Below are 19392 nucleotides of genomic sequence, written 5' to 3' on the forward strand. Positions count from 1 at the left end.
TACTTCCATACTACGATTTTCAAAAATGATTTCTCAGCTCTGTTTTTAGTCCATGGTTTATCATGCATCATGTCCAACTGGTGTACGTAGTAGAGTATAGGATTATGAGTCATTTTCACTATCTCGAGGGGCAGGTTGCTGAATACAACAATCCATACAGAGGCTTGTTGAAATGATAAAAATACTAGTGGTTGTCAAGGTGATGAATGTTGACTGTGAGCCATGCTCCCACACGGGACCTGGGTGAATGTATGCCACCACCATGATGTTGGGGGATGGGCTCAAAATAAAGGGACAATTTACTCAAATCTATTTGTATTTCTTGTCAGTCCACAAGAAGATTTTGTACATACAGACCTCATAGCTATCTGAATAGCAGCCCTGTGTTAACTTTGTGCCAAAACACATCCTTGGTCGCATTTGATTTTAGGCATCTGGGGCCTCATTTATAACCATTGCATACATTTCACACCAAATATATCCATGTGCCATTTCTGAAAAGAATCTGTACATATAAAAATATTGAGATTATAACTCAGACCTGTTATAAAACTTTTGCAGTAACTGTATGCTGTATTTGGCAAAGGACTGTGACAGTTTCTGAAAGAAAAAACATTGGCTAATTGTTGTGGACCTGTCAGCAGAACATTTCCATTCAACAATGGTTTGCATTGACTTTTCCCCCAACCATAATAGGCTGGACTGACCGAAAATTCTGAAACATTGTCTAAGCTACATTTTTCAAAATTATTTACAGTAGGCTACTTACATTAGTTGTGTACATACTTTAATTTATAGGATCATACAGTTTATTTTCCTGCTGTAGCAAACTGGCTCAAACTACCCACCTGGGTGGCAGGTAGCTTAGTGGTTTGAGCATTGGGCCAGTAACCGAAAGGTTGCTGGAATCGAATCCCTGAGCTGCCAAGGTAATAATCTGTTGTTCTGCCCCTGAAAAAAGGCAGTTAACCTACTAGTAGGCTGTCACTGTAAACAATCATTTTTTGTTAACTGACTTGCCTAGTTAAATAAAGGTTCAATTTAAAGAGGAATCCTACATCTGTGTGGGTCCTGATCAAAAGCTCTGCACTGTGTAGGAAGAGATCCTCCATGTTCCAACGAAAGTGACAGTTGATTTAATAACCAGTATCTCTATGCTGTTGACACAGCTGACAAGTGATTCCCACTAGTGCCCACATACACGCGTGTCCTGTACACATGCTCGAATGTGCATGCAAACAGCTTTCTCCCTTATCATAATTCCTTTCTCTACAGATATAATGCGCACCCCCTCCAGTTCTGAGCTCCCTGAGGAGAAGGGAGGAGAGTGGTACAGCAGAGCGGTACATCGTGAGTGGGGCTGTGTGTGTGCCTACGCTCACAAAGAGGAAAGGAGAGCTCCATACACTCCCAGTCTGTGTCAGCAGCAGGCAGCCAGGCAGGCGTGTCATCCTGGGCTGGGTGGTAGGCAGAGCTACAAGTCTCTCCCTACATCTTGAAATCACTGGAAGCCAACTGATCGATCTGGAGACAAACAGAAGATCTGGAGACAAATGGAAGAACAATTAAAAACAAGCTCAATACACCTGCTTTTCCTTGACGAGACAACTTGAGACCAGCTGTACAAGTGGTAGAGCATCTGAGCATCTAACTAACATTGAAGATCCGGGAATTGACTACCAAGGATCACATTCTGGGATTTTTTTCCCCTTCTATTTATCCTCCATCATTTCAAAAAAAAGGGGGGGGGGGGTGACACAGCAGTGAAAGGGTTAATCTAGAAAGATAACCCAGTAAACAGTGTTACCACTTCTTGCACCCTGAGGAAGAGGGCATGGCTGCCCCAGAAAAAGCCTCAGCCCCGTCTCCATCCCCAGAATCTCCAGGAGGGGCCCAGGACATGCTGGCAGTCCCAGCCAAGGCACACCTCCCTGGGGGAGGCGCGGGGCTCAATAAGGACCTAGTGCAGATCCTCCGGGAGAACCTGCTGCAGCATGAGTGCCCCTCTCGCACCTGCCTGGGCCCTCACTCACCCTCCTCAGTGTCTGCCCGGCTGTCCCCCACCACCCTGTCCCCCCGCAACTCGCCCCGCCTGCTGCGTCGCATGCTACTCAACAACAACCTGCACAAGCAGAGGAGGTTCACCGTGGCTCACACCTGGTAAGGAGAGCGACCAGACTTTTTCCAGGCCTATGAGGCAAGGGGAACAGGCTTTTAAGGCAATTCCTGTGTTTCAAATCGTCCCACTGAAATGTGTGAATTTGTGAATTGAATTTAAATGCACTTGACAGTTGACAAAATGTTTATGAAATTCACCCACAAAATTTTGTTAAATTCAGGAGAATGAAATTGGATTGATAATTTTTTTTAAACTCAACCCGTATTGAAAACAGTGCTGGAAATGTTAAATGTATGAATTGAATTTCAATTAATCTTCTGAATTGTGTGTGTGTGTTTGCGTTTGTGTGTGCTTGCGTGCGTGTCGTATTGACAGCAACTTCAAAAAGTATCTTGAACTAACTTTTGATCTTAGTGTGGTAATTCTACCAATTCAATGCATACACTGTCAAATGACATTTTTTTGTGTTGGTAATTGCTAACCTTTTTCCCTCAGTATGGATAGCAGTTGCAATAGAACTGCAATATAGCTGTAACCAAAGTATAATTTGGCTGCCAAGTTTTACTCCATAGCTTTTATTCTATAACATCCATAGCTACCGCTCTAACTTGTTCCTGTTGCATTGTGCTATGCTTGCCACACATGACTGGGTACCTGTGTCAGGGGCCACTCTTTTTCAGCCGTCCAGGTGTGCCTTCACATTATGATTGATTTTCATGATGAATCATTTGCTCATTTACGTCTAATGTAGTTCAACTTAGAATATGGTGAAAAATACCATTTAGGTCACTGACAGTTAGATAATACAATATTCTATTGCTGGTCTAACTTCTGGGGAAAATTACATGGAAAGCTTCTTTGAACAGGTGTTATAGTTAGTCTATGTGAAAAACATCTGTCATATACGCTCACTGGACAGTTTATTAGGTACACCACCCCGTTCACGAAAATGGATCGCTCCCGCAGACAATGAGTCATGTGGCCATGGCTTGCCACATGACTCATAAAGCAGGCTGACAGAAATCAAGGCATTCAGTTACTGTTCGATTGAACGTTAGAATGGGCAAAACAAGTGATCTAAACGAAATGACTTAAATGTAAATGTAAATGTAAATATGATCGTCGGTACCAGGCTCGCCAGATCCAGTATCTCAGAAACTGCATCCCTCCCGGGCTTTTCACACATGAAAGGGTTTCCCGAGTGTGGTGCGACAAACAAAATACATCCAGTCAGCAGCAGTCCTGTGGGCTAAGACAGCAGGTTGATGAGAGAGGTCGAAGGAGAATGGCAAGAATCGTGCAAGCTAACAGGCGGGCCACAAACAGATATATAACAGCGCAGTACAACAGTTTTGTGCAGAACAGCATATCGGAACAGATAACTCGTCGATCCTGGTCATGAATGGGCTATTGCAGCAGACGACCACACTGGGTTCCAATCCTATCAGCTAAAAACAAGAAGAAGTGGCTCCAGTGGGCCCACGATCACCAACACTGGACAATTGAGGAGTTAAAAACATTGACTGGAACATTACAACGAGTTCAGTTTACTTGAGTGGCCTGCGCAGAAGGACAGCCATCTGTCCTTCTGAAACATTGTCTAAAATGTAGCTTAGACGGGTATCTCTGCAGCACTCCACCAATCAGGCCTTTATGGTAGAGTGGCCAGATGGAAGCTACTCCTCAGTTAAAGGCACATGACAGCCCGCTTGGACTTTGCGAAAGGCACTTAAAGACTCTCAGACCATGAGAAACAAGATTCTCTGGTCTGATTAAACCAAGATTGAACTCTTTGGCCTGAATGCCAAGCGTTACATCTGGAGGAAACCTGGCACCATCCCTATGGTGAAGTATGGTGGTGGCAGCATCATGCTGTGGGGATGCTTCGGTGTCCCCCCATGGGATGGTTGAGCTAACGTGCGCTAATGTGATTAGCATGAGGTTGTGAATAACCAGAACATTTCCAGGACATAGACATATCTTATATAGGCAGAAAGCTTAAATTCTTGTTAATCTAACTGCACTGTTGTCACGGCTGGCTGAAGGATTGGACCAAAGAAAAGCATGGTAAGCGTACATTTTCTCTTTATTCAAAAAGGACGCCGACAAAACGAAGAACAAAAAACAAACCGTGAAGCTTTGGGCCATGTGCCCTGAACAAAGACTAAGTTAACTTCCCACAAAACAGATGGGGGAAAAGGGTACCAATCAGAGACAACGATAGAGAACCACACCCGGCCAAACACATAGAAATAGAAAATCATAGAACATAGAACATAGACTGCCCACCCAAATCACACCCTGACCAAACCAAAATAGAGACATAAAACGCTCTCTATGGTCAGGGCGTGACAACTGTCAAATTTACAGTAGCTATAACTTTTAAAACATATCATGCTATTGTTTGAGGAGAGTGCATAGTTAAGTACTTGAGAATGTATATATTGACCAATTAGGCACTTTTTGACAGACTTGATACAACATTTTGAACAGAAATGTAATGGTTCATTGGATCAGTCTAAAACTTTTCACATACATTGCTTCCATCTAGTGGCCAAAATATAAAATGCGCCTAAACTTGAATAATACATTGTGGCCTTTTAAAAATGCTGAAAAAATGATATTTTATCAGATCTAATGAGTTATATCCTACTCCATGCTTTAAGGTGGAAACCACACATGCGGAGATCATCCGTTCATCTACGTCTCACAAAGTCACGGCGGTTGGAACCAAAAATCTCAAATATGGACTCATCAGACCAAAGGACAGATTTCCACTGTCTTCCTTTCCTCTCGAAGTCATCTTGAGAGCCAGATTCATCATAGCGCTTGATGGTTTTTGCGACTGCACATTTTCTGGATTGACTGACATTCATGTCTTAAAGTAATGTAATTTCTCTTTGATTATTTTAGCTGTTCTTGCCATAATATGGACTTGGTCGTTTACCAAATAGGGCTATCTTCTGTATACCACCCCTACCTTGTCACAACACAACTGATTGCCTCAAACGCATTAAGAAGGAAAGAAATTCCACAAATGAAGGCACACCTGTTAATTGAAACGCATTCCAGGTGACTACCTCAAGCTGTCATCAAGGCAAAGGGTGGCTACTTTGAAGTATCTCAAATATGAAATATATTTTGATTAGCTAAACACTTTTTTTCTGTTTAATTAACTTCTTGATGTGTCACACCTGTCAGGTGGATGGATTCTCTTGGCAAAGGAGAAATGCTCACTAACAGGGATGTAAACAAATTTGTGCACAACATTTTAGATAAATAAGCTTTTTGTGCCTATGGAACATTTCTGGGATATTTTATTTCAGCTCATGAAACATGGGACCAACACTTGACATGTTGTGTTTTTATTTTTGTTCAATATAATTCAAATACTGAGCTGTGTTGTACGTTTAAAAAACAGACAATTATGTTATTTTGTATTAAAACAATTGCTCAGAGAAAGAGATTTTGTTTAACATGTAATGTTTTTTTCTCAGAAAGATAGGTGTCATAAATATTGTCACCCCTAAATATTCTTGTAAATAAAACCAAACAAAATGACATCTGCATTACCATTCTACTTTTTTAAGTTAATCTCAGTTCCATGGCTTCCTGTTTCACTAAGTAATGAAAATGAGGTAATACACAAGTAAAATCCCTTTGTCAGAGAGCTCACAAACGAAAAGAGACCAATGATTGTTGACCTTCATAAATCAGGCAATGGGTACCAAACATTTTGAGAGAAATGTGATATACCACTTACCACTATTAGGGCAACAATGAATAAGTTTTAAACTACTGCAACAGTGGTAAACTTGCCTGGTATGGGAAACAAGTGTATCCTGTCCCCACACACAGTGAGGAAGATGGTTTGGGAGAAAAAAAAGGACCATCACCAAGACTCCAAATATCCATGGCAACAGGCTCTTTGTAAGGGTTGCCAGAAAAAAAGCCTTTATTAAGAGCAACCAACAAATGTAAACGCCTGGAGCTTGCTAAACAGCATTAGCACTTGGTTTGGAGCCGGGCCTATGGTCCAATGACACGAAAATAGAGCTATTTGGCCATGCACACCAGGGGTAGGTTTAGTGTTGAAAAAAGAATACACATGCAGTAAAGAACCTCATACTGTAAAATATGGTGGTGAATCTTTGATGTTATTGGGCTGTTTTACTTCCTCTGGTCCTAGGGCCCTTTTTAAGGTCAACAGCATCTTGAACTCTAGCATGTACAAGGACATGGTTGCCTTTGCCAGGAAGCTGAAACTTGCAACATGACAATAACCTCAATCACACATTGAGTTTTTTTTTTAACATCAAAAACAACATTTTTCAATGGCCATTTCAATCACCGGACGTGCACCCCATTGAAAACCTGTGGTTTGAATTGAAGAGGGCAGTCCATAAGTGCATCAAGGATCTGTAAAGATTCTGTATGGAGGAATGGTCTAAAATCCCTCCCAATGTGTTCTCTCAATCTCATTATGTTCTTTAGAAAAAGGCTCGGTGCCGTTATCCTCGCAAGGTGAGGGTGAGAGTATTGACATTCTGGCACCTATCTTTTAGAGTTTGTAATACCCGATAAGCATAATCTCTTTCTCTGAGCAATTGCATTAGTATAAAATAATATATATATTTTTTGTTTGCATACAAAATAGCTCAGTATTTGTATTATTATTTTTTTGTCTTTTTTACTCATCTTTATCAAGGATGCAAATAATTTTGTACCTGACTGTATGCTCACAGAAGTTGAATAGATGGAAAGTACTGTATGGACAAAATTGAGAAATTGTTTGGTTCCAGCAGCCCAGATACAGAGGCAGGTTCCTACTTTTATCTTATCAGACCAGCTGTGCTAAAATAAATCCCTGGACACCCCTGTATTCCCCTAAGGAAGAGAACTTCCTTCTGAGAGAATTATTCACTCCTGCATATTCATTAAGCACTCCTCTCTGATCTCGCCTCCACTGTAATTCACATTCTGGCTTTTCTGCATTCATAAACATATCCCTGCGGTGTCCTAGAGCAGCAAAGATGAATGAGAAAGGATCATCGTGAGGACTCTTCAATGCATTGTACTTTATTGTATTGATTGTATTCACCAGCAATGCTGAATGTGTTCAATGGCCATTCATCATCGATGATCACACGAAGGGTGCAAGTAAGTTGGAGATTTTAGGTCAAACAAAGTAATTTAAACCAGAAATATTGAGGACATTATACACAGTAAGAGGATCTCAATTCAAGTCAAAGGGACACCCTATGAAGATCCAGATTGGATTCAGAGGGCAGAGAAAGTGACGGAAGACAGAGGGAGTGACATTATTCTCCGTGACACGGTGCATCTGTTCATGCTCGAGCTGACAACAGATAACAGAATTAATCCCGTCTTTCCCTCGGTTGCAACTGAACCCTTTGAACCAGGGAGGGGCTGTAGGTCTGTCTCTCCTGCAGCCCTTTGAACCAGGGAGGGGCTGTAGGTCTGTCTCTCCTGCAGCCCTTTGAACCAGGGAGGGGCTGTAGGTCTGTCTCTCCTGCAGCCCTTTGAACCAGGGAGGGGCTGTAGGTCTGTCTCTCCTGCAGCCCTTTGAACCAGGGAGGGGCTGTAGGTCTGTCTCTGCTGCAGCCGAGCCCTTTGAACCAGGGAGAGAGGCTGTAGGTCTGTCTCTCCTGCAGCCCTTTGAACCAGGGAGGGGCTGTAGGTCTGTCTCTCCTGCAGCCCTTTGAACCAGGGAGGGGCTGTAGGTCTGTCTCTCCTGCAGCCCTTTGAACCAGGGAGGGGCTGTAGGTCTGTCTCTCCTGCAGCCCTTTGAACCAGGGAGGGGCTGTAGGTCTGTCTCTCCTGCAGCCCTTTGAACCAGGGAGGGGCTGTAGGTCTGTCTCTCCTGCAGCCCTTTGAACCAGGGAGAGGCTGTAGGTCTGTCTCTTCTGCAGCCCTTTGAACCAGGGAGGGGCTGTAGGTCTGTCTCTCCTGCAGCCCTTTGAACCAGGGAGGGGCTGTAGGTCTGTCTCTCCTGCAGCCCTTTGAACCAGGGAGGGGCTGTAGGTCTGCCTCTCCTGCAGCCCTTTTAACCAGGGAGGGGCTGTAGGTCTGTCTCTCCTGCAGCCGAGCCCTTTGAACCAGGGAGAGGCTGTAGGTCTGCCTCTCCTGCAGCCCTTTGAACCAGGGAGGGGCTGTAGGTCTGCCCCTCCTGCAGCCCTTTGAACCAGGGAGGGGCTGTAGGTCTGTCTCTCCTGCAGCCCTTTGAACCAGGGAGGGGCTGGAGGTCTGTCTCTCCTGCAGCCCTTTGAACCAGGGAGGGGCTGTAGGTCTGTCTCTCCTGCAGCCCTTTGAACCAGGGAGGGGCTGTAGGTCTGTCTCTCCTTGCAGCCCTTTGAACCAGGGAGGGGCTGTAGGTCTGTCTCTCCTGCAGCCCTTTGAACCAGGGAGGGGCTGTAGGTCTGTCTCTCCTGCAGCCCTTTGAACCAGGGAGGGGCTGTAGGTCTGTCTCTCCTGCAGCCCTTTGAACCAGGGAGGGGCTGTAGGTCTGTCTCTCCTGCAACTGAACCCTTTGAACCAGGGAGGGGCTGGTATTCTGTCTCACCGCAATGTCGACCCCCCCATATAAATGTCGCCCCCCCCGTTACTCCTGTTATTGGAGGTATAGTGCTTAGTGTAAAGGCAGAGAGAACAAAGCGCTAGAGGGTGAGAAAGTAAGAGGGCGAGAGAGTGAAACCCACAGAATGTTTCGGTTAGCCTGGCGTGACATTAGTGCCATGAGTCACAAGTCTACATTCTGAGTTTCCCTTTGCACATATGAGATTAGGGTCACTAAAGCCCTCATGATAATGTTTCCCTAAAGCCTAATTTCCCACCACAAGTCAATGGCACTTTCCCACCATGAACTCTTAGTGTGACAACGTGGAGATTTAATATAAACCCCCTGATCGCGGCAGGAACTCGATGACATCAAACCATGACCTGGATATCTACTATAAATGCACAAATGCACGTCGATGGAAAGTGATGTTTGACTGTGCGACTTGTGTATTTGGAAATGTCAAGAAGATACTCTAGAGTGCTTTGAGCATCTATGGCACAAGTGGTATGTTATCTGACTCACACACACACACACACACACACACACACACACACACACACACACACACACACACACACACACACACACACACACACACACACACACACACACACACACACACACACACACACACACACACACACACACACACACACACACACACACACACACACACACACACACACACACACACACACACACACACACAGCTCATTTAAAATGATCTGGTCTGATTCACCTGACCTGTCATGAAAAGAGAGAACACCTAAAGGAGAAATGCCTTAGTACTTGACACGTACGCCTTAAAGTGTAGGGGGCATGTTCTTTTATACCCAAAACTAACAGCAGAGTGTCATATTATTCCACCTAATTGGCATATAGTCAGCATATGACAACATAAATATGAAAACTGACTTTAGTTTGGGAATTTCTGCAATGACGTCTTTAAGAACAACAGTTGAATCGGTGGTCAAATCTCGGTAGGCTAACTGACCTAAAGGGCTGGCTTTGCAAGGTAATACATTAGAAAAATCATTGCTTGTGGTAATGAAAATAGATTGTTGAGGACGTCACAATACGGGCTCTAATTCTCTGGCATTCTTCAGAAGGTTGATCACCTATTTGTTTAAAAAAAAATGTCATCTAAAATATGAAAGCGAGAGAGAACTTTGTATTGCAACTTTTATTTATAATTATCAGTGGATTGTGTGTGTTATAGCAGCCCAAAATATTGCGTTCTCTTTAAGCACAGCTGTCAGAGAATCTCAGAGTGGGAGTGATGATCTAAGATCAGTTAGATCATGTAAAATAAGATGATGTATATAGGTGGGGACCTGATCCTAGATCAGCACTTCTTCTTTGAGATGTTTGATAGATACAGCACCTGATGTGATCAGGGGCATAAACGGATGTTTTCCTTTTCAGCAATAATTCATCATCATGTCTATTATCTATTTCATGCGTTCAAGGGAGAATCTTGAACAATTCTAGAATGGTCTTGAACGCTCCCATCAGGCCCCATGTTTTCTCTCTCAGCATTTGTACCAAACCTTGTTTGCAATAGCTAACAATTAAACGATCCATTAAATTACATTGATTGATGGTGAATACATATGGACTGCTCTTGATGTCATCAAATGAACATGGGCCAATGTGCCACTCCAAATCAAGGCTTGTTGTATTTCTGGATTAAGTTGACCTAAATGTTGTGTTCAATAGTATCAGTGATGGAAAGGTCAGGGTGTCACGGCTTTCCTCTTCCTCTTCTGAGGAGGAGTAGCAAGGATCGGACCAATGCGCAGTGTAGTAAATGTCCATATTTTTAATACAGCAATAGAACACTGAACAAAAACAACAAAGTGAACGAACGAAACCGAAACAGTTTTGTCTGCTGCAGATACAAACACACAGCAGAAAACAATCACCCACGAAACACAGGTGGGAAAAGGCTTCCTAAGTATGATTCTCAATCAGAGACAACTAACGACACCAGCCTCTGATTGAGAACCATACCAGGCCAAACACAAAACACAACATAGAAAAACGAACATAGACAACCCACCCAACTCACGCCCTGTCCATACTAAAACAAAGACATAACAAAAGAACTAAGGTCAGAACGTGACACAGGGTTTGAGTTGTAGCCTTTGTGTCTAATATCTTAGTACAAGAAAATGTGTATGTTGAATATTTTCTAATACTAAAACAATACTATAGACTTCAACCTGTGCTAGACTAGAAACTTTTTAGAATTGTATGTCATAATAGATTTCTGCTGTAAAACACAGTGTAAGTCTGAATGAAAATGATCCAACGCGGAGGTCCTTAAAAATGGCGGCCCCCATGCACTTACCATAAATGTGTCATTTGCTACGTTTGCGATATTGTACATTGCTCTGTTATTTTTTTTTGTATCGTCATTAGGACAGTATACACATGATCCCAATTTTTGCTCCAAGACGCCGACAATTTAAAAAAACAAAAAGTAGATTGTGCAGATTGTTTTTGGCGAGTTGAACCAATTCACGTGCAATCCTATACAAACTACATATAGTTCTCATTTCTGACATATAGTTCTAATTTCTGACGTATAGTTCTAATTTCTGACATATAGTTCTAATTTCTGACGTATAGTTCTCATTTCTGACATATAGTTCTAATTTCTGACGTATAGTTCTAATTTCTGACGTATAGTTCTCATTTCTGACATATAGTTCTAATTTCTGACGTATAGTTCTAATTTCTGACGTATAGTTCTCATTTCTGACTTATAGTTCTAATTTCTGACGTATAGTTCTAATTTCTGACGTATAGTTCTCATTTCTGACATATAGTTCTAATTTCTGACGTATAGTTCTCATTTCTGACTTATAGTTCTAATTTCTGACGTATAGTTCTAATTTCTGACGTATAGTTCTCATTTCTGACGTATAGTTCTCATTTCTGACGTATAGTTCTCATTTCTGACGTATAGTTCTAATTTCTGACGTATAGTTCTAATTTCTGACGTATAGTTCTCATTTCTGACATATAGTTCTATATAGTTCTCATTTCTGACGTATAGTTCTAATTTCTGACGTATAGTTCTCATTTCTGTATAGTTCTCATTTCTGACGTATAGTTCTCATTTCTGACGTATAGTTCTAATTTCTGACGTATAGTTCTCAGTTCTCATTTCTGACGTATAGTTCTCATTTCTGACGTATAGTTCTCATTTCTGACGTATAGTTCTAATTTCTGAAGTATAGTTCTAATAGTTCTCATTTCTGATGTATAGTTCTCATTTCTGACGTATAGTTCTCATTTCTGACGTATAGTTCTCATTTCTGACGTATAGTTCTCATTTCTGACGTATAGTTCTCATTTCTGACGTATAGTTCTAATTTCTGAAGTATAGTTCTAATAGTTCTCATTTCTGACGTATAGTTCTCTTTTCTGACGTATAGTTCTCATTTCTGACGTATAGTTCTCATTTCTGATGTATAGTTCTCATTTCTGACGTATAGTTCTAATTTCTGATGTATAGTTCTCATTTCTGACGTATAGTTCTCATTTCTGATGTATAGTTCTCATTTCTGACGTATAGTTCTCATTTCTGATGTATAGTTCTCATTTCTGATGTATAGTTCTCATTTCTGACGTATAGTTCTCATTTCTGACGTATAGTTCTCATTTCTGACGTATAGTTCTCATTTCTGACGTAGAGTTCTCATTTCTGATGTATAGTTCTCATTTCTGATGTATAGTTCTCATTTCTGATCTATAGTTCTCATTGCTGACGTATAGTTCTAATTTCTGACGTATAGTTCTAATAGTTCTCATTTCTGACGTATAGTTCTCATTTCTAATGTATAGTTCTCATTTCTGACCTATAGTTCTCATTTCTGACGTAGAGTTCTAATTTCTGACGTAGAGTTCTAATTTCTGACGTAGAGTTCTAATTTCTGACGTATAGTTCTAATTTCTGACGTATAGTTCTAATTTCTGACGTAGAGTTCTAATTTCTGACTTATAGTTGTCATTTCTGACATATAGTTGTCATTTCTGACGTATAGTTCTAATTTCTGACGTATAGTTCTAATTTCTGACGTATAGTTCTAATTTCTGACGTATAGTTCTAATTTCTGACGTATAGTTCTAATTTCTGACGTATAGTTCTAATTTCTGACGTATAGTTCTCATTTCTGACGTATAGTTCTCATTTCTGACGTATAGTTCTCATTTCTGACGTATAGTTGTCATTTCTGACGTATAGTTCTCATTTCTGACGTATAGTTCTCATTTCTGACGTATAGTTCTAATTTCTGAAGTATAGTTCTAATAGTTCTCATTTCTGACGTATAGTTCTCATTTCTGACGTATAGTTCTCATTTCTGACGTATAGTTCTCATTTCTGACGTATAGTTCTCATTTCTGACGTATAGTTCTAATTTCTGAAGTGTAGTTCTAATAGTTCTCATTTCTGACATATAGTTCTAATTTCTGACGTATAGTTCTCATTTCTGACATATAGTTCTAATTTCTGACGTATAGTTCTCATTTCTGACGTATAGTTCTAATTTCTGACGTATAGTTCTCATTTCTGACGTATAGTTCTAATTTCTGACGTATAGTTCTCATTTCTGACGTATAGTTCTAATTTCTGACGTATAGTTCTCATTTCTGACTTATAGTTGTCATTTCTCGTATAGTTCTCATTTCTGATGTATAGTTCTCATTTCTGACGTATAGTTCTCATTTCTGACGTATAGTTCTAATTTCTGACGTATAGTTCTAATTTCTGACGTATAGTTCTAATTTCTGACGTATAGTTCTCATTTCTGACGTATAGTTCTAATTTCTGACGTATAGTTCTCATTTCTGACGTATAGTTCTAATTTCGTATTTCTGACGTATAGTTCTAATTTCTGACTTATAGTTGTCATTTCTGACATATAGTTCTCATTTCTGACGTATAGTTCTCATTTCTGATGTATAGTTCTCATTTCTGACGTATAGTTCTCATTTCTGACGTATAGTTCTAATTTCTGACGTATAGTTCTCATTTCTGACGTATAGTTCTAATTTCTGACGTATAGTTCTCATTTCTGACGTATAGTTCTAATTTCTGACGTATAGTTCTCATTTCTGACGTATAGTTCTCATTTCTGACGTATAGTTCTCATTTCTGACGTATAGTTCTCATTTCTGACGTATAGTTCTCATTTCTGACGTATAGTTCTCATTTCTGATGTATAGTTCTCATTTCTGACGTATAGTTCTCATTTCTGACGTATAGTTCTCATTTCTGACGTATAGTTCTAATTTCTGACGTATAGTTCTCATTTCTGACGTATAGTTCTCATTTCTGACGTATAGTTCTCATTTCTGACGTATAGTTCTAATTTCTGACGTATAGTTCTCATTTCTGATGTATAGTTCTCATTTCTGACGTATAGTTCTCATTTCTGACGTATAGTTCTCATTTCTGACGTATAGTTCTAATTTCTGAAGTATAGTTCTAATAGTTCTCATTTCTGACGTATAGTTCTCATTTCTGACGTATAGTTCTCATTTCTGACGTATAGTTCTCATTTCTGACGTATAGTTCTCATTTCTGACGTATAGTTCTCATTTCTGATGTATAGTTCTCATTTCTGACGTATAGTTCTAATTTCTGATGTATAGTTCTCATTTCTGACGTATAGTTCTCATTTCTGATGTATAGTTCTCATTTCTGACGTATAGTTCTCATTTCTGATGTATAGTTCTCATTTCTGATCTATAGTTCTAATTTCTGATGTAGAGTTCTCATTTCTGACGTATAGTTCTCATTTCTGATGTATAGTTCTCATTTCTGACGTATAGTTCTAATTTCTGATGTAGAGTTCTCATTTCTGATGTATAGTTCTCATTTCTGATGTATAGTTCTCATTTCTGATGTATAGTTCTCATTGCTGACGTATAGTTCTAATTTCTGACGTATAGTTCTAATTTCTGACGTATAGTTCTAATTTCTGACGTATAGTTCTCATTTCTGACATATAGTTCTAATTTCTGACGTATAGTTCTCATTTCTGACGTATAGTTCTAATTTCTGACGTATAGTTTCATTTCTGACGTATAGTTCTCATTTCTGACGTATAGTTCTCATTTCTGACGTATAGTTCTCATTTCTGACGTATAGTTCTCATTTCTGACGTATAGTTCTAATTTCTGACGTATAGTTCTCATTTCTATATAGTTCTAATTTCTGACGTATAGTTCTCATTTCTGACGTATAGTTCTAATTTCTGACATATAGTTCTCATTTCTTATAGTTCTAATTTCTGACGTATAGTTCTCATTTCTGACGTATAGTTCTCATCTGACGTATTTCTGACGTATAGTTCTCATTTCTGATGTATAGTTCTCATTTCTGACGTATAGTTCTCATTTCTGACGTATAGTTCTCATTTCTGACGTATAGTTCTAATTTCTGAAGAATAGTTCTAATAGTTTCATTTCTGACGTATAGTTCTCATTTCTGATGTATAGTTCTAATTTCTGACGTATAGTTCTAATTTCTGACGTATAGTTCTCATTTCTGACGTATAGTTCTCATTTCTGACGTATAGTTCTCATTTCTGACGTATAGTTCTCATTTCTGACGTATAGTTCTCATTTCTGACGTATAGTTCTCATTTCTGACGTATAGTTCTAATTTCTGACGTATAGTTCTCATTTCTGACATATAGTTCTAATTTCTGACGTATAGTTCTCATTTCTGACGTATAGTTCTAATTTCTGACGTATAGTTCTAATAGTTCTCATTTCTGACGTATAGTTCTCATTTCTAATGTATAGTTCTCATTTCTGACCTATAGTTCTCATTTCTGACGTAGAGTTCTAATTTCTGACGTAGAGTTCTAATTTCTGACGTAGAGTTCTAATTTCTGACGTATAGTTCTAATTTCTGACGTATAGTTCTAAATTCTGACGTAGAGTTCTAATTTCTGACTTATAGTTGTCATTTCTGACATATAGTTGTCATTTCTGACGTATAGTTCTCATTTCTGACGTATAGTTCTCATTTCTGACGTATAGTTCTCATTTCTGACGTATAGTTCTCATTTCTAATGTATAGTTCTCATTTCTGACCTATAGTTCTCATTTCTGATAGTATAGTTCTCATTTTCGTATAGTTCTGATTTCTGATGTATAGTTCTCATTTCTGACGTATAGTTCTAATTTCTGACGTATAGTTCTCATTTCTGACGTATAGTTCTCATTTCTGACGTATAGTTCTCATTTCTGACGTATAGTTCTATAGTTCTCATTTCTGACGTATAGTTCTCATTTCTGACGTATAGTTCTAATTTCTGACGTATAGTTCTAATTTTCTGATTTCTGACATATAGTTCTAATTTCTGACGTATAGATTTCTGACGTATAGTTCTAATTTCTGACGTATAGTTCTAATTTCTGACGTATAGTTCTAGTTCTAGAGTTCTCATTTCTGACGTATAGTTCTAATTTCTGACGTATAGTTCTAATTTCTGACGTATAGTTCTCATTTCTGACGTATAGTTCTCATTTCTGACGTATAGTTCTAATTTCTGACGTATAGTTCTCATTTCTGACGTATAGTTCTAATTTCTGACGTATAGTTCTCATTTCTGACGTATAGTTCTAATTTCTGACGTATAGTTCATTTCTGATAGTTCTCATTTCTGACGTATAGTTCTAATTTCTGACGTATAGTTCTCATTTCTGACGTATAGTTCTCGTATAGTTCTCTGACGTATAGTTCTCATTTCTGACGTATAGTTCTAATTTCTGAAGTATAGTTCTAATAGTTCTCATTTCTGACGTATAGTTCTCATTTCTGACGTATAGTTCTAATTTCTGACGTATAGTTCTAATTTCTGAGTATAGTTCTCATTTCTGACGTATAGTTCTAATTTCTGACGTATAGTTCTAATTTCTGACGTATAGTTCTCATTTCTGACGTATAGTTCTAATTTCTGACGTATAGTTCTCATTTCTGACGTATAGTTCTAATTTCTGACGTATAGTTCTCATTTCTGACGTATAGTTCTAATTTCTGACGTATAGTTCTCATTTCTGACGTATAGTTCTAATTTCTGACCTAGAGTTCTCATTTCTGACGTATAGTTCTAATTTCTGACGTATAGTTCTCATTTCTGACGTATAGTTCTATTTTCTGACGTATAGTTCTCATTTCTAATGTATAGTTCTCATTTCTGACGTATAGTTCTCATTTCTAATGTATAGTTCTCATTTCTGACGTATAGTTCTCATTTCTAATGTATAGTTCTAATTTCTGACGTATAGTTCTCATTTCTGACATATAGTTCTAATTTCTGACGTATAGTTCTCATTTCTGACGTATAGTTCTAATTTCTGACGTATAGTTCTCATTTCTGACGTATAGTTCTCATTTCTGATGTATAGTTCTCATTTCTGATCTATAGTTCTCATTGCTGACGTATAGTTCTAATTTCTGACGTATAGTTCTCATTTCTGACATATAGTTCTAATTTCTGACGTATAGTTCTCATTTCTGACGTATAGTTCTAATTTCTGACATATAGTTGTCATTTCTGAAGTACAGTTCTAATTTCTGACGTATAGTTCTCATTTCTGACGTATAGTTCTCATTTCTGACATATAGTTGTCATTTCTGACGTAAAGTTCTCATTTCTGACGTATAGTTCTCATTTCTGACGTATAGTTCTCATTTCTGACGTATAGTTCTAATTTCTGAAGTATAGTTCTAATAGTTCTCATTTCTGACGTATAGTTCTCTTTTCTGACGTATAGTTCTCATTTCTGACGTATAGTTCTCATTTCTGATGTATAGTTCTCATTTCTGACGTATAGTTCTAATTTCTGATGTAGAGTTCTCATTTATGCCGTATAGTTCTCATTTCTGATGTATAGTTCTCATTTCTGACGTATAGTTCTAATTTCTGACGTATAGTTCTCATTTCTGACGTATAGTTCTCATTTCTGACGTATAGTTCTCATTTCTGACGTATAGTTCTAATTTCTGACGTATAGTTCTAATTTCTGACGTATAGTTCTAATTTCTGACGTATAGTTCTCATTTCTGACGTATAGTTCTCATTTCTGACGTATAGTTCTAATTTCTGATGTATAGTTCTCATTTCTGACGTATAGTTCTCATTTCTGACGTATAGTTCTAATTTCTGACGTATAGTTCTCATTTCTGACGAATAGTTCTAATTTCTGAGTTAGTTCTCATTTCTGACGTATAGTTCTAATTTCTGACGTATAGTTCTAATTTCTGACGTATAGTTCTATTTTCTGACGTATAGTTCTAATTTCTGACGTATAGTTCTCATTTATGACGTATAGTTCTCATTTCTAATGTATAGTTCTCATTTCTAATGTATAGTTCTCATTTCTGACGTATAGTTCTCATTTCTAATGTATAGTTCTCATTTCTGACGTATAGTTCTCATTTCTGACGTATAGTTCTAATTTCTGACGTATAGTTCTCATTTCTGACGTATAGTTCTAATTTCTGACGTAGAGTTCTCATTTCTGACGTATAGTTCTAATTTCTGACGTATAGTTCTCATTTCTGACGTATAGTTCTAATTTCTGACGTATAGTTCTCATTTCTGACGTATAGTTCTCATTTCTGATGTATAGTTCTCATTTCTGACGTATAGTTCTCATTTCTGACGTATAGTTCTCATTTCTGACGTATAGTTCTAATTTCTGACGTATAGTTCTCATTTCTGACGTATAGTTCTCATTTCTGACGTATAGTTCTCATTTCTGACGTATAGTTCTATTTTCTGACGTATAGTTCTCATTTCTGACGTATAGTTCTCATTTTCTGATTTCGTATAGTTCTAATTTCTGACGTATAGTTCTCATTTCTGATGTATAGTTCTATAGTTCTCATTTCTGACGTATAGTTCTAATTTCTCGTATAGTTCTCATTTCTGACATATAGTTCTAATTTCTGACGTATAGTTCTCATTTCTGACGTATAGTTCTAATTTCTGACGTATAGTTCTCATTTCTGAAGTATAGTTCTAATTTCTGACGTATAGTTCTCATTTCTGACGTATAGTTCTCATTTCTGACGTATAGTTCTCATTTCTGATGTATAGTTCTCATTTCTGACGTATAGTTCTCATTTCTGACGTATAGTTCTCATTTCTGACGTATAGTTCTAATTTCTATAGTTCTCTCATTTCTGACGTATAGTTCTCTTTTCTGATGTATAGTTCTAATTTCTGACGTATAGTTCTAATTTCTGACGTATAGTTCTCATTTCTGACGTATAGTTCTCATTTCTGACGTATAGTTCTCATTTCTGACGTATAGTTCTAATAGTTTCATTTCTGACGTATAGTTCTCATTTCTGACGTATAGTTCTAATTTTGACGTATAGTTCTAATTTCTGACGTATAGTTCTCATTTCTGACATATAGTTCTAATTTCTGACGTATAGTTCTCATTTCTGACGTATAGTTCTAATTTCTGACGTATAGTTCTAATTTCTGACGTATAGTTCTCATTTCTGACGTATAGTTCTCATTTCTGACGTATAGTTCTCATTTCTGACGTATAGTTCTAATTTCTGACGTATAGTTCTCATTTCTGACATATAGTTCTAATTTCTGACGTATAGTTCTCATTTCTGACGTATAGTTCTAATTTCTGACAT

The 19392-nt window shown here is 38.5% G+C and overlaps 1 protein-coding gene across 7 annotated transcripts in view; it reads left to right on the forward strand.

Moving 5' to 3' along the window:
• The window catches only part of LOC118388049 (cAMP-specific 3',5'-cyclic phosphodiesterase 4D-like), a 469033-nt gene that overhangs the window by 159210 nt on the left and 290431 nt on the right, over positions 1–19392 (forward strand). For 2 of the 7 annotated variants that reach the window (XM_052525218.1, XM_052525219.1), the window contains exon 1: positions 1820–2160. The exons of the other annotated variants lie outside the window; for them this stretch is intronic. In XM_052525218.1, coding sequence (XP_052381178.1) covers positions 1835–2160 — 326 coding nt within the window. In that variant the 5' untranslated portion in view covers positions 1820–1834. Of the gene's footprint in view, positions 1–1819; positions 2161–19392 lie in introns of those variants that run through there. 7 annotated transcript variants of the gene reach the window in all.

Source organism: Oncorhynchus keta, chromosome 9 (genome assembly GCF_023373465.1).
Source record: "Oncorhynchus keta strain PuntledgeMale-10-30-2019 chromosome 9, Oket_V2, whole genome shotgun sequence".
NCBI lineage: Eukaryota > Metazoa > Chordata > Actinopteri > Salmoniformes > Salmonidae > Oncorhynchus > Oncorhynchus keta.